At 45.8% G+C, this 13,966-nt stretch overlaps 1 protein-coding gene across 1 annotated transcript; it reads right to left on the bottom strand.

Moving 5' to 3' along the window:
• Positions 1-6,103: 6,103 nt before the first annotated feature.
• On the bottom strand, positions 6,104-13,858 carry ING2 (inhibitor of growth family member 2). The gene is made up of 2 exons (XM_040418712.1): positions 13,225-13,858; positions 6,104-7,547 (listed from the first exon to the last, which is right to left on the bottom strand). Exons 1-2 carry the CDS (start codon positions 13,406-13,408, stop codon positions 6,880-6,882), a joined length of 852 nt encoding a protein of 283 aa, XP_040274646.1. The 5' UTR covers positions 13,409-13,858; the 3' UTR covers positions 6,104-6,879.
• Between the last annotated feature and the right edge of the window lie 108 nt (positions 13,859-13,966).

Here is a 13,966-nt window from a genome sequence, read left to right as displayed (position 1 = left end):
AAATGCGGAACGAAATTGCAGACGTGTGAATGGAGCCTTTAAGGTGTTCCGCAAGAATTAAAGGAAAATGGAGGTGAAATTTAAAAAATTACTTTTTTTGTAGATTTTTTATGTTAATTTTTTCTTGTAACACAGCAAGGGTTAACAGCAAAATAAACCTCAATATATATTACTCTGATTCTGCAGTTTACAGAAATACCCCATATGTTGCGGTAAACTGCTCTATGGGCACGTGGCAGTGGTCAGAAGAAAAGGAGCGCCATATAGATTCTGGAGGCAGATTTCGCTAGAATTGTTTTTAGGCACCATTTTGTATTTGAAGAGACCCTGACGTACCCCTGCAGTGGAAACCCTCAAAAAGTGACCCCATTTTGGAAACTACACCCTATAAAGAATATATAAAGGGGGTACTGAGCACTTTGACCCCCTAAGCCTTTTACGGAATTTGGAAACACTTGGCTGTAAAAATGAAAAGTTTTGCTTCTTCCAATAAAATGATGCTTTAGCCCAAAATTTTTCATTTTCACAAGGGGTAACAGGAGAAAAAGCACCCCATAATTTTTACCCATTTTCTCCTGAATAGGGCAACACCACTTATGTGGTGGTGAACTGCTCTGGGGGCACATGGCAGGACTCGCGCCATATACTTTTGCAGCGCAGATTTTGATGGATAGGTTTATGGGTGCCATTGGTTTTTATTTTTTAAGTGATTGTCTTATGTAGGGGCTCATTTTTTGCGGGAGGAAGTGACGGTTTGTTTGGTACCATTTTAGGGTACATAAGACTTTTTGATCGCTTGGTATTAAACTTTTTTTACAGCATTCACCTTCAGGGGCATATAATGGGATATTTTTATAGAGCACGTTGTTACGGACGCGGCGATACCCAACATGTCTATCTTTTTTTTTTTTGTTAAGTTTTACACAGTGAAATCATTTTTGAACAGAATAAAATCTTGTTTTTGTGTTGCCATTTTCTGAGAGCCCTATTTTTTGGGTGATTGTCTTAGGTAGGGGTTAATTTTTTGCGGGATAAGATGACGGTTTGATTGGCGCTATTTTGGGGTGCATATGACTTTTTCCGATGTCATCCGGAAAAACGGATCCGGTGTTTATTTTTTTCGCATTATTAAAGGTATGCGCATGCGCAGACCAGGAAACCGAATCCGGCAATAATACATTTCAATGGAAATTAATGTGTTCCGGAATTTTGGCCGCCAGCCAAATACCAATAAGAGGGACTGAACTGAAGACATCCTGATGCATACTGAACGGAATGCTTTCCATTCAGAATGCATTAGGCCTCTTTCACACGGGCGAGTATTCCGCGCGGATGCGATGCGTGAGGTGAACGCATTGCACCCGCACTGAATACCGACCCATTCATTTCTATGGGGCTGTTCAGATGAGCGGTGATTTTCACGCATCACTTATGCGTTGCGTGAAAATCGCAGCATGCTCTATATTCTGCGTTTTTCACGCAACGCAGGCCCCATAGATGTGATGCAAGTGCGGATGCGGTGCAATTTTCACGCATGGTTGCTAGGAGACGATCGGGATGGAGACCCGCCTGGCTATGATCTGAGCGCTGCGATTTGCCAGCGCTACAGCATAGGAGAAAGAGACGCCGGCAGGTTCCCCTGGGTGAAGCCTAACTATGAAGATACCGGAGGCTATAACGGGAGAACGGAGCGGCACCCAGGTATAACAGAAAGTGCAGGGGGATCCCTGGGCGCCGCTCTACACGTCTGTATAGTTAGTTTAGATGCTTTATTCTGGTGAAAGGTCCTCTTTAAATACAGTTACAGGACCTTTGATGACGTCACTCCGGTCATCACATGGTACGTCACATGATCTTTTACCATGGTGATGGATCATGTGATGACCGGAGTGACGTCATCAAAGGTCCTGTAACTGTATTTAATGCTCACCACAGGTCCTATTCAACAAAGGAGACAGAAGTAGATGCCGGGCCGCGATCAAGTGGACTAAGGTGAGTTAAATTATTATTATTTTTTTAACCCCTCCAGCGCTGTTTTACTTTGCATTCTGTATTCAGAATGCTATTATTTTCCCTTATAACCATGTTATAAGGGAAAATAATACAATCTACAGAACACCGATCCCAAGCCTGAACTTCTGTGAAGAAGTTCGGGTTTGGGTACCAAACATGCACGATTTTTCTCACGCGCGTGCAAAATGCATTACAATGTTTTGCACTCGCGCGGAAAAATGGCGGGTGTTCCCGCAACGCACCCGCACATTTTCCCGCAACGCCCGTGTGAAACCAGCCTAAGGATAAAACTGAAGCGTTTTTTCTGGTATTGAGCCCCTGTGACAGAACTCAATACCGGAAAAGAATAACATTAGTGTGAAAGTACCCTTTTTTTATCGTTTTTATGGTGTTTACCTGAGGGGTTAGGTCATGTGGTATTTTTATAGAGCAGGTTGTTATGGACGCGGCGATACGTAATATATCTACTTTTTAATTTCTTTTTACATTTAACACAATAAAAGCATTTTTGAAATGTTTTGCATGTCTTTTTATTTTTTGGGCGATTGTCTTAGGTAGCTCATTTTTAGCGGGATGAGGGGACGGTTAGATTGGCACTTTGGGGGACATACGCTTTTTTGATCACTTGGTGTTGCACTTTTAGTAATGCAAGATGACAAAAAAATGTTTTTTATTTAGCAGTTTTAATTTTTTTGACGGTGTTCATCTAAGCGGTTAGGTCATGTGATATTTTGAAAGAGTCGGTCGATAGAGACGTGGCGATATTTAATATGTCTACTTTTTTTTCTCATAATTTTGTTTACTTTATTTTGGGAAAAGGACGCTTTTTTTTACTTTTTATTCGAAACTTTAAATTTGTTTGTAAAATTTTTTTTTTGTCCCACTCTGGGACTTCAACTTTTGGGGGTCTGATCCCCTTTACAATGCATTACGATACTTCTGTATTGTAATGCATTGGCTGTAAGTGTATTACACACTGTAATACACTTACAGCCTTCATGCCTGTGAGATCCAGGGGGCTGGATCTCACAGGCTGTCACGGAATGCATCGGGCTGCCTTCCCTGCCATAGCAGCGCGGTAACCCGATGGCCAACCCGCTCAACCGCGGCAGTGCGAGGGTTAATGTGCCGGCATGTGTGTTTTCACCGGTGCCGGCGCATACAGCAGGGGTCCGGATATCAGTGACTGCCGGACCCCTGCCGCTGATCAGGCGGGCGCAGCACCTGCAACCGCCCGATCAGCCTGCCGTACATGTACAGAGCTGGGATTTCAGATCCCGTTCCCAGCGCTGTAAATGTACGGCGCTGGCATCCACTTGTGTATACAGACCTGTTTCCATGGTTACAGACTACAAACACTCTGAGTGTAGTCAGTGTCTGCCTCATTTCTGTCTGTCCTCTCTACTGTCTGTAGGCCAAGAAGAGATGGTAGAGGATATATAACTAGGTTTGGACACAGGATTTGTTTGCACTCTGTATCCACAAAGACACAAGTTTACATATGACCTTTCAAGACAAGATAAGGTATTTAAAAAAAAATCTGTTTCATTTTGCATAAGAAATACAGGGAGCAAATTTGGCAGTACAGCTGCTGAGGCATTTATACAATAAAAAAAGTCTTGTCCACGGCACCAATTAAAATATGACCAATGAATAAGACCTCTAAGGCCCCTTTCACATGGGGCGAGAATTCCATGCGGGTGCAATGCGTGAAGTGAACTCATTGCACCCGCACTAAATCCGGACCCATTCACTTCAATGGGGCTGTGCACATGAGCGGTGATTTTCATGCATCACTGGTGCGTTACGTGAAAATCGCAGCATGCTCTATATTGTGTGTTTTTCATGCAACGCAGGCCCCATAGAAGTGAATGGGGCTGCGTGAAAATCGCGAGCATCCGCAATCAAGTGTGGATGCGGTGCGATTTTCACGCATGGTTGCTAGGAGACAATCGGGATGGAGACCCGATCTTTATTATTTTCCCGTCTAGCATGGGAAAATAATAGCATTCTTAATACAGGATGCTTAGTAAAATAGTGATGGAGGGGTTAAAAAAATAAAAAACAATTAATAAACTCACCTTAATCCACTTGAACGCTCAGCCTGGCATGTCTTCTTTTTTTTTTTATGAAAAGGACCTGTGGTGACATCACTGCGCTTATCACATGATCCATCACCATGGTGATGGAGCATGTGAGGAACGCAATGACATCAAACGTGCTTTAGCCAGGTCCTGAAGAAAGTAGAAAGAGGAGGAGATCCGCTACGCGATCGAGTGGATTTGGCGAGTTAAATTTATTATTTTTAACCCCTCAATGGACATTTTACTATGCATTCTGTATTCAGAATGCTATTACTTTCCCTTATAACCATGTTATAAGGGAAAATAATACAATCTACACAACACCTGGGTACCAAACATGCGTGTCCCTTGCTGCAGCGCACAGCTCATAGCCTGGCTAGCAGTTTATCCATCAGTAAGCAGCTTTACAAAAGTCGCATGTTTTTATGAAAAAGTCACATGTTCTATTAAAAAGTCTCATAAGATAAGCATGGTCCTCACTGGAGTGAAATTGCGACTTTTTAAATAGTCCCAATAGTAAATCTGTCTAGAGATTAATTTACATAAGAAAACACGCCCACTTTCAGAAAACTGGTGAGCATAGTGCAGAGCAGAAAAAAGTCGCAAATTTGTGCGCAGTTTTAGCGTTTGGGACTTTCACTCCATTATTCTGACCTGAGCTAATGATAAATCTGGCCCATTGTCTTCTATAGGAGAGTTTTCTGCAGAGGTGATTGTACAAGGAAAGAAGAGATAACCTGTTCTGACTGGTGGATTCTGTGTTATCTATACAAAGGTGATTTCTGTCATTCTAATCCAGCCTGTAATGATATGCAGATAGCTGCTATAATTAGGCGTAGTGGCCAGTGCGAAAACGGCAGAATTTTATTTTTAACAAAGATAAGGAAACTTATAAATAACATCAAAAATTCTTTGAAAATAAAGTTCATTAAAGACATGATTTAAAGGGGTTTTCCAAGAATTTAATACTGATGACTTAACCTGAGGATAGTACAAATAGTATTATAGAGCAGCACACTCAGACCTCTACGACCCCCACCGGAATGCACCAGCCGAACCACGACCACAGATCCTCAGCACAAATCAAAAGGTGACGGCAGCATCTCCAGTGTATTCCTTTTATTGGACAAACCTTACAGAATGCGTGCAGTCAAAGCCAGACAGCTACATCTTAGCCTTTATCAAGCTTGATAAAGGCTAAGATGTAGCTGAAACGCAGCTTTCTGGCTTTGACATTACACATTCTATAAGGTTTGTCCAATAAAAGGAAACACTGGAGATGCTGCCGTCACCTTATGTTTTGTGTTAACCCGAGGATAGGTCATCAGTATCTGATCGGTGAAGGGCCGGGACCCCAATCTATCAGCTGTTTTAGAAGGCAGCAGCGCTCACAGCTTTTCCTAGGCCACTGAAAACACATTAACAGGACATGTAAATGGGGCGGAGCGTGATACCGAGCACAACCGCTATACCATGTCCAGCGCCGTGCTTGGTAAGAACAGAGAAGGCCACGGTACTCACAGGAGCGCTGGTGCCTTCTCAAACAGCCGATCAGCTGGGGTCCCTGGTGTCAGACCCCATCAATCAGATACATACTGATGACCTATCCCATGGATAGGTTGTCAGTAAGTCTGGAAAAAACCTTTTAAACAATAGGTCGTTTTCTGATGACACATTCCCTTTAACCACCTAACCGTTCTGCCTAAGCACAGCTTGGGCAGCAAGGGGTGGGGCGGCTTCAGCTGTTAATATCTCTGGATTGGTAGCAGCCAGAGACATGCTTATGTGGCAGTCCAAGCATTCATACAAGATGAGAATCACAGCATTAGTACAACAGCAGCGGGTGATATCCACTGTAGTGAAAATAATGCTGTTATACTGGTATTGTTTAAAAGCTTGAAATGAAAGCTTTCAAACAAGACAAAGTCCCTACAACTAGCTGCTACCAATCCAAATATGAGCAGTATAACCACCCCTTGCTGGAGCACTTAGGCAGAGCTGTTAGGAGGTTAAAACACTTGTACAAACTCACTAAAACACCACAAAATGACACAACTGACACCAAAAAGACCATTTGCCACTGCAGGTTTGCTATGTGAACCTAGCCAGAAACTGAAATACTACATGGAAAGTTTGCTGTCTGTTACCATGGAGATTCAGTCTGCGCAGGAACGGCATACACAAAACGGTTGGAAGTTTTAAAGTTCAACCTATAGCAAAGTTGCTTTATGTTTAATTTCATATTTACTGGGACAATTAAAAAAATGCTTTTGCTGTACTTCAAGCCACATGTGACAACTTCCTGTATCTGGAAAATCGCTTTCAGCGACTGAACACTGCCATGGCAAACTGATCTGTCCTTTAAGCAGAGGTGTAACATTTCTGGAAAATTAACTAACTATTGCCAGACTGCTACGCCGTAAGAAATATCTTTATGTACAATCTTTTCAAACATATTCAATGTGCTTTATACGTTTTATACTCCTGCAGTCCACGGCAAGTGATAGAAAGGATCCTGAAGTCGTGTGCTCTCCTGATTACAAGCGAAGAGCATTATAGAAGTGCTCTACACTACTGCAATGGCAACAAAATGGAATTAAACAGTTCTCTAGGCTTTCTGCTGGTACAGTGAAAAAAATAAATCAGCCGCACTTGCTGGAAATAAGACTAGTCACAACCCAAACAGCTTTTAATATTACAATACTATTAAAAATGTGTCCACGTTACCTAAAACATACAAAGAGGCAAAAACAGACGATACAAAAAAAAAAAAAATCCCGTGCTATCTAGACCTTCTGTCCCTCTTTGTTTTTTCTGTATTTTTGCTCATTGTTTTTTCATTGTCTCCTCTGCAGTCAGGACAATACCACTTGCCCTTTGGTTTGTAGGTCAGTCCAACACAAGAGAAATGGAACCACTCTATGGCACACTCTTCGTTATCGCACCCTATCATCTCCCCATAGGACACTTGGTTACACAAGCAGTACGTCGGCTCGTTGGGATCGATGGGAAAGGGAATAGGAGACATGTCCCTTTCCTGCTTGTGTTTGGTTCTCTTCTTCTTCTTAGAAGACTTGGGCTTCTTCTCTTTCGGTGGCTCATCAAGGTCATCTGCCCCATTGACCATATGACACAAGTCCCTACTCTCACTGTTGCGCTGCCTGCGAGGTCGCCGTGTAGAGCGCTCTAAAGAAGCGGAGTCAGCTTTTGTCTTTTCGGTAGATTTTTCATTTTCGTCTGGGTCGGCAAAGCCCTTGCACACGGCATCAATCTGCTTGGTCCGGTTTTCTACCAACTCAAATACTTGGGTGACCAACTGTATCTTATCGTCCCCCAGCTCCTGGGTGACAATCAGTGCTCGCTGAAGTTGCTGCAGGAGGCGTTTCTTTTGGCTGGGGTCACCTTCATTTGAATGCTTCTCGTAGACCTCATCGATCTCCTTTAATGCTTCTGTAGGTAGAAAAGAAGACAGTAAATGACCTAAAAGATGGGTATACCTGTACCTGGGAGGATCGTCATCTGCCCCGGCTACAGATGTCAGGCTGTCCTGCTCCGTTTTACTCACAGGGCCAGCTCCCCGCCAGCTTGAGTTAAAGGTCTCACCCTATACAAGTAACATAGGTCGCACCCTGTCAATCTAGTAAGTAACCTGGTATAAATTGCCGTCAGTGAGCTTACAACTCCCAATTAACACCTCTGGGGTCGGGCGTCTCCTCGCTGATGCCGATTAGCTAATATTAACATTGTAATCAGCAGAGCTCCTTGCCCTACAATATCTTTTTAAAAGGTCCTTTCAAGTTGGATGCCAGGCACTCTTGATTTAGGAACCATAGTTTGGCAGTCCTTAGTACTCCTCAGTGTAACCCTTTAAAGGGCTTCTTTTTTTTTGGGCTAGTTAAATTAGTTATATTGCGATATATGAAAATATAATGGTGTTACTTACTTTGATCCAGCAGTTTCTTCCAAAAACGAAGTTTTATAATATGTAAATTCGGTCACTACCAGCAAGTAGGGCGGCTACTTGCTGGTAGCTGCTGCAGAAATCCGCCCCCTCGTTGTGTTGATTGACAGGGCCAGCCGGGATCTCCTCCTCCGGCCGGCCCTGTCGCCATTTCAAAAATCGAGCGCCTGTGTTCATTCGGCGCAGGCGCTCTGAGATGAGGAGGCTCGTCTCCTCAGAACTCCCTCAGTGCGCCTGCGCCGATGACGTCTTCTATTTCGGTGATGTCATCGGCGCAGGCGCACTGAGGGAGTTCTGAGGAGACGAGCCTCCTCATCTCAGAGCGCCTGCGCCGAATCAACACAGGCGCGTGATTTTTGAAATGCCGACATGGCTGGCCGGAGGAGGAGATCCCGGCTGGCCCTGTCAATCAACACGACGAGGGGGCGGTTTTCTGCAGCAGCTACCAGCAAGTAGCCGCCCTACTTGCTGGTAGAGACCCAATTTACATATTATAAAACTTCGTTTTTGGAAGAAACTGCTGAATCAAAGTAAGTAACACCATTATATTTTTATATATCGCAATATAACTAAATTTAACTAGCCCAAAAAAAAAAAAAATCACTTTAGTGGGGTGACAGAAGCCCTTTAAAGGAGTTCTCCAGTTTCATGAGGAAACCTGACAACCCCCAGGATCTGCCTGAAGTACTTTCCAGACAGAGCCTGCACCACTGCTCTGGTTTCCTTGGTCAGACTATTTACCCAACTGCAGCAGTGACCTCACTTTCACATGACTGCGGCAGCCAATCACTGGCCTTGTCAGGTATACCACTGATGACAGTGACTGGCTGCAGTGGTCACATGTTGTCGATATGACATCACTGCTGCAGCCAGGTAAATAATACCTGGCTGGGAGAAATGGGAAGCAGCACAGGATATGGCAGGTAAGTATTAGTGTTTAACGGAGAGAGCTTCAGATGCCCATGCGGATCTCCGTGCAGTATTACAAATTTTTGAACGAAGAGACTTTGGATGAAGCATCTGACGCGTGCTTCGCTCAACACTAGTATTTACCTGTTCTTAATTTGAGTCAGATTCTGTTGGTTGTCTGGTTTTCTCTTGAAACTGGACAAGCCCTTTAAAAGATGCCCTTGTTTAAAGTGACTAATAACTACAATATCTGCACCTTTCATCATTTTCTAGGCCAATGGTCACCAATCTGTGGCTCTACAGTTGTTGCACATCTACTACAATTGGCATGGCCTGAGCAAGGCATCCTGGGAAACGCACTTTTGCTACAGAACCACAGCTTGAAAACTCACATCCGATACAAAAGGCTCTACAATACATGGACAGAAATAAGTCAACTTGTAGACGGTCACACTTCTCTTCCCTCCGGTACACATACAGCAGCATTTAACCAGAATTATTGTAGGGGAACATGTGCCACAGTCTTGGTCCCATCCCCACCTGTGGCTTTATTTCTGAGAAAACTGAACTTTTAATATACGCACATGAGCCTGTAGAAGCAACAGGCAGAACGGAGCCTCTAGGAGTAACGGCAATGTCCCCACTGCTCCTAGAGGCTCATCTGCGTATAATAAAAGTTCAGTTTTCTTAGAAATAAAGGCACAGATGGGGATGGGACCAAGACTGCGGCACATGTCACAGGTCAGCATGTTCCCCTACAATAATTCTGGTTACAAAAGCCCTATAAAAGGATAGCGCCAGGTACAATGCAACATCTGATTAAAAGACTCCCTAGACCTCTAACAGAACGTGGCCAATATCACCATTGTAAAATAAACAATACAGAGTGGTATATTTTCATTGTATCCCAGAAAATAAAAAAAGATCCATACCAAAAGGACACTCGCTATATGCAGAACATGTTCATACAACATGATGGTCAACCCAAGTCTCAGAACGTACAATATCAAACTGAAAGGGACTGATCACCTTCTAATTAAAGGGGCTCTTTGGCATCTGATCTGCCATTAACTGTTTACAGAAGCTGTGGGGCTCCTGGAGAACCCCTTTATTTCGTATGACATTCTATGGCTTAGTCTTACCCAATCACACCTCTGAAAGCCTCCCTGCCACATCCATGGTGGAAGCAGTCATGAGACCTCCTCCTCACCAATGCTCTCTACTGCACAGCAGCTGAAAGCATCCAGCGCAGGCGCAGAAACAGGAGACTCTGCTGCCAGCAGGCAGGCATGTGGTTATATCATATGTGCAGCGGGAGGCTTCTAGGGGAGTGCAGAGTTAACATCTCTTAGGCCATTAGTTCACACCAAGCAGAGCACTGCATCTGTCTCCTCTGTGAAGCTCTATAGCAGCAGATACAGTGTAAAACATTGGGTTAGCGCAGCGCTGTACCCGAGAACTGCAGAGAGCTGGAGGGGTTGAAGATAAAGGAAAAAAAAAGGACTGGATTTTATATGGAGGGTCATTACTTTGGCCACGCCTGACATCAGGACTAGAGGATGTAAACACTACCCCCCTCCCTTCTTACAAGATCAGTAATCAGGACTAGAGGATGTAAACACTACCCCCCTCCCTTCTTACAAGATCAGTAATCAGGACTAGAGGATGTAAACACTACCCCCCTCCCTTCTTACAAGATCAGTAATCAGGACTAGAGGATGTAAACACTACCCCCCTCCCTTCTTACAAGATCAGTAATCAGGACTAGAGGATGTAAACACTACCCCCCCATCCCTTCTTACAAGATCAGTAATCAGGACTAGAGGATGTAAACACTACCCCCCCTCCCTTCTTACAAGATCAGTAATCAGGACTAGAGGATGTAAACACTACCCCCCCCCTCCCTTCTTACAAGATCAGTAATCAGGACTAGAGGATGTAAACACTACCCCCCCCCCCCTTCTTACAAGATCAGTAATCAGGACTAGAGGATGTAAACACTACCCCCCCCCTCCCTTCTTACAAGATCAGTAATCAGGACTAGAGGATGTAAACACTACCCCCCCCCTTCTTACAAGATCAGTAATCAGGACTAGAGGATGTAAACACTACCCCCCCTTCTTACAAGATCAGTAATCAGGACTAGAGGATGTAAACACTACCCCCCCCCTCCCTTCTTACAAGATCAGTAATCAGGACTAGAGGATGTAAACACTACCCCCCCCTCCCTTCTTACAAGATCAGTAATCAGGACTAGAGGATGTAAACACTACCCCCCCCCCCTTCTTACAAGATCAGTAATCAGGACTAGAGGATGTAAACACTACCCCCCCCTCCCTTCTTACAAGATCAGTAATCAGGACTAGAGGATGTAAACACTACCCCCCCTCCCTTCTTACAAGATCAGTAATCAGGACTAGAGGATGTAAACACTACCCCCCCCTCCCTTCTTACAAGATCAGTAATCAGGACTAGAGGATGTAAACACTACCCCCCCCTCCCTTCTTACAAGATCAGTAATCAGGACTAGAGGATGTAAACACTACCCCCCCCCCTTCTTACAAGATCAGTAATCAGGACTAGAGGATGTAAACACTACCCCCCCATCCCTTCTTACAAGATCAGTAATCAGGACTAGAGGATGTAAACACTACCCCCCCCTCCCTTCTTACAAGATCAGTAATCAGGACTAGAGGATGTAAACACTACCCCCCCCTCCCTTCTTACAAGATCAGTAATCAGGACTAGAGGATGTAAACACTACCCCCCCCTCCCTTCTTACAAGATCAGTAATCAGGACTAGAGGATGTAAACACTACCCCCCCCCTCCCTTCTTACAAGATCAGTAATCAGGACTAGAGGATGTAAACACTACCCCCCCCTTCTTACAAGATCAGTAATCAGGACTAGAGGATGTAAACACTACCCCCCCTTCTTACAAGATCAGTAATCAGGACTAGAGGATGTAAACACTACCCCCCCCTCCCTTCTTACAAGATCAGTAATCAGGACTAGAGGATGTAAACACTACCCCCCCCTCCCTTCTTACAAGATCAGTAATCAGGACTAGAGGATGTAAACACTACCCCCCCCCCCTTCTTACAAGATCAGTAATCAGGACTAGAGGATGTAAACACTACCCCCCCCCTCCCTTCTTACAAGATCAGTAATCAGGACTAGAGGATGTAAACACTACCCCCCCTCCCTTCTTACAAGATCAGTAATCAGGACTAGAGGATGTAAACACTCCCCCCCCCTCCCTTCTTACAAGATCAGTAATCAGGACTAGAGGATGTAAACACTACCCCCCCCCCTTCTTACAAGATCAGTAATCAGGACTAGAGGATGTAAACACTACCCCCCCTCCCTTCTTACAAGATCAGTAATCAGTGGGGACTATAAGAATACTCCTACACACACACACACACAATGTAAGGCACTGGATACAGGGACTATAGAGTGAGCACATTATGGAGTGGGAGGGACAGATAGGAAGCTATACATAGTCCTATGGTTACAAGGTGCAGGTCGGTGGCGTGGCCCCGCTGGCAGCCGTTCTATAAAGAGGGTGTATCCCATGACGTGATGAACAAAGTATGCGGACCACCTCTAATAGGCGGCTCCCATCCAGCCCTCCACCCCACCCCCAAGAAGGGACGGCCCTGAGTGGGCGGGGTCTCCCATAGCTTTCCTTACTGCCGACTACACCCGGAAGTACCAGCGATGATAAGCCCCGCCCACAATAGGCTAGGCCTAACTAGTCTTCCGGACATGTGGCCAGCCCCGGAAGTGACGCCGCGCTCACTGACAGTATACGGGGATTACACTGCGCACACGCTCTGTGCGAGGCGATACACGGTAACACACGCGGGTGATATGTAGGACGCCCCCTGTGTCCTCCCGGCCAAGCCTGTAATAAAGCTCTCCGCTCTCACACCCGCTACATAAGCAGCCAGGCGACACTCCGGTATGGAGTCTCCTGACGCTGTAGAACTACAAGCCCCAGACTAGTCACAGCCCGGACGGCGTGCGGAGAGCTGGAAGCCCCACAGCGAACGCTGGGACTTGTAGTTCTACAAGTTGATCGTACACTACATCACTTTCAGCTTTCAAAATGGCTGAAAAGAGGCAGCAGAAGGACCCGCACAGCTCCCCAGCAGCAGTGCATGACAGGCGGTGATGTGACCGCTATCACACTGTGGGGGTCCCCCGGGGTGCGCGCAGCCCCCCCGGCCACGTGTAGCGCCTCTCGCTCACCTCGGTACTTGGTGTCGATCTCCCGCAGCAGGGTGACGGTTCTCTGGATCTCCAGGGGCAGAGACTCGATGCACTCCAGATAATCCTCCACATAGGAGACCAGCTGACTGTCCTCCACCCCGCTGCTGCCGCCCTGCGAGTAGCAGAACGCCTGTGGCGGCGGCGGTTGCTGCTGTCCTAGCATACTCCGGTGCTCAGAGCATCCAGCAGAGTTCCGGGAGCACGGGGAATTCGGGGCGCTCACTGGTCCGGGGAGTCGGGGCGGAGTGCAGCGGCTCCTGTCTCCTCCGCTCTATCTCTGGGGCCGCATTCCAATTTGGAACCCGGCGGCCCGAGGTGACGTTCTGCGCATGCGCGCACATCGCCTTATAAGGCAGGACGCCCCTTCTTTTCTCGGTTTTATTGTGTTTAGATTTTCCCGCATTTCCTTTGCTTGACGCTGATTGGGTGAAGGGCTGTGGAATGGGCGTGGCGATAACAAGGGCGGAGTTTGGCTGCTGTAAGAACACGCCCACGGGTTTAACTCTTCCGCTCGCTGACAGCTCCAGTGGTGTGTGTGAGTGAGTGGCCTGCTGTTCCCCTCCGTCCTGTACTACAGTAGCCGCCTGTGTACACTTGTGATAGTTCGTGGGCTGCGGTTTACACTCGTCTCCTGTAGGGAAACGATTACGTTGTGTCACTTTTCCCATTCACTTCTATGTAACCGCCAGGAGGAAACGTTTCGCAACAATTCACATCACGT

This window comes from Bufo bufo, chromosome 2, assembly GCF_905171765.1.
Source record: "Bufo bufo chromosome 2, aBufBuf1.1, whole genome shotgun sequence".
NCBI classification, from domain to species: domain Eukaryota; kingdom Metazoa; phylum Chordata; class Amphibia; order Anura; family Bufonidae; genus Bufo; species Bufo bufo.
This window is presented reverse-complemented; position numbering and strand designations above follow the sequence as displayed.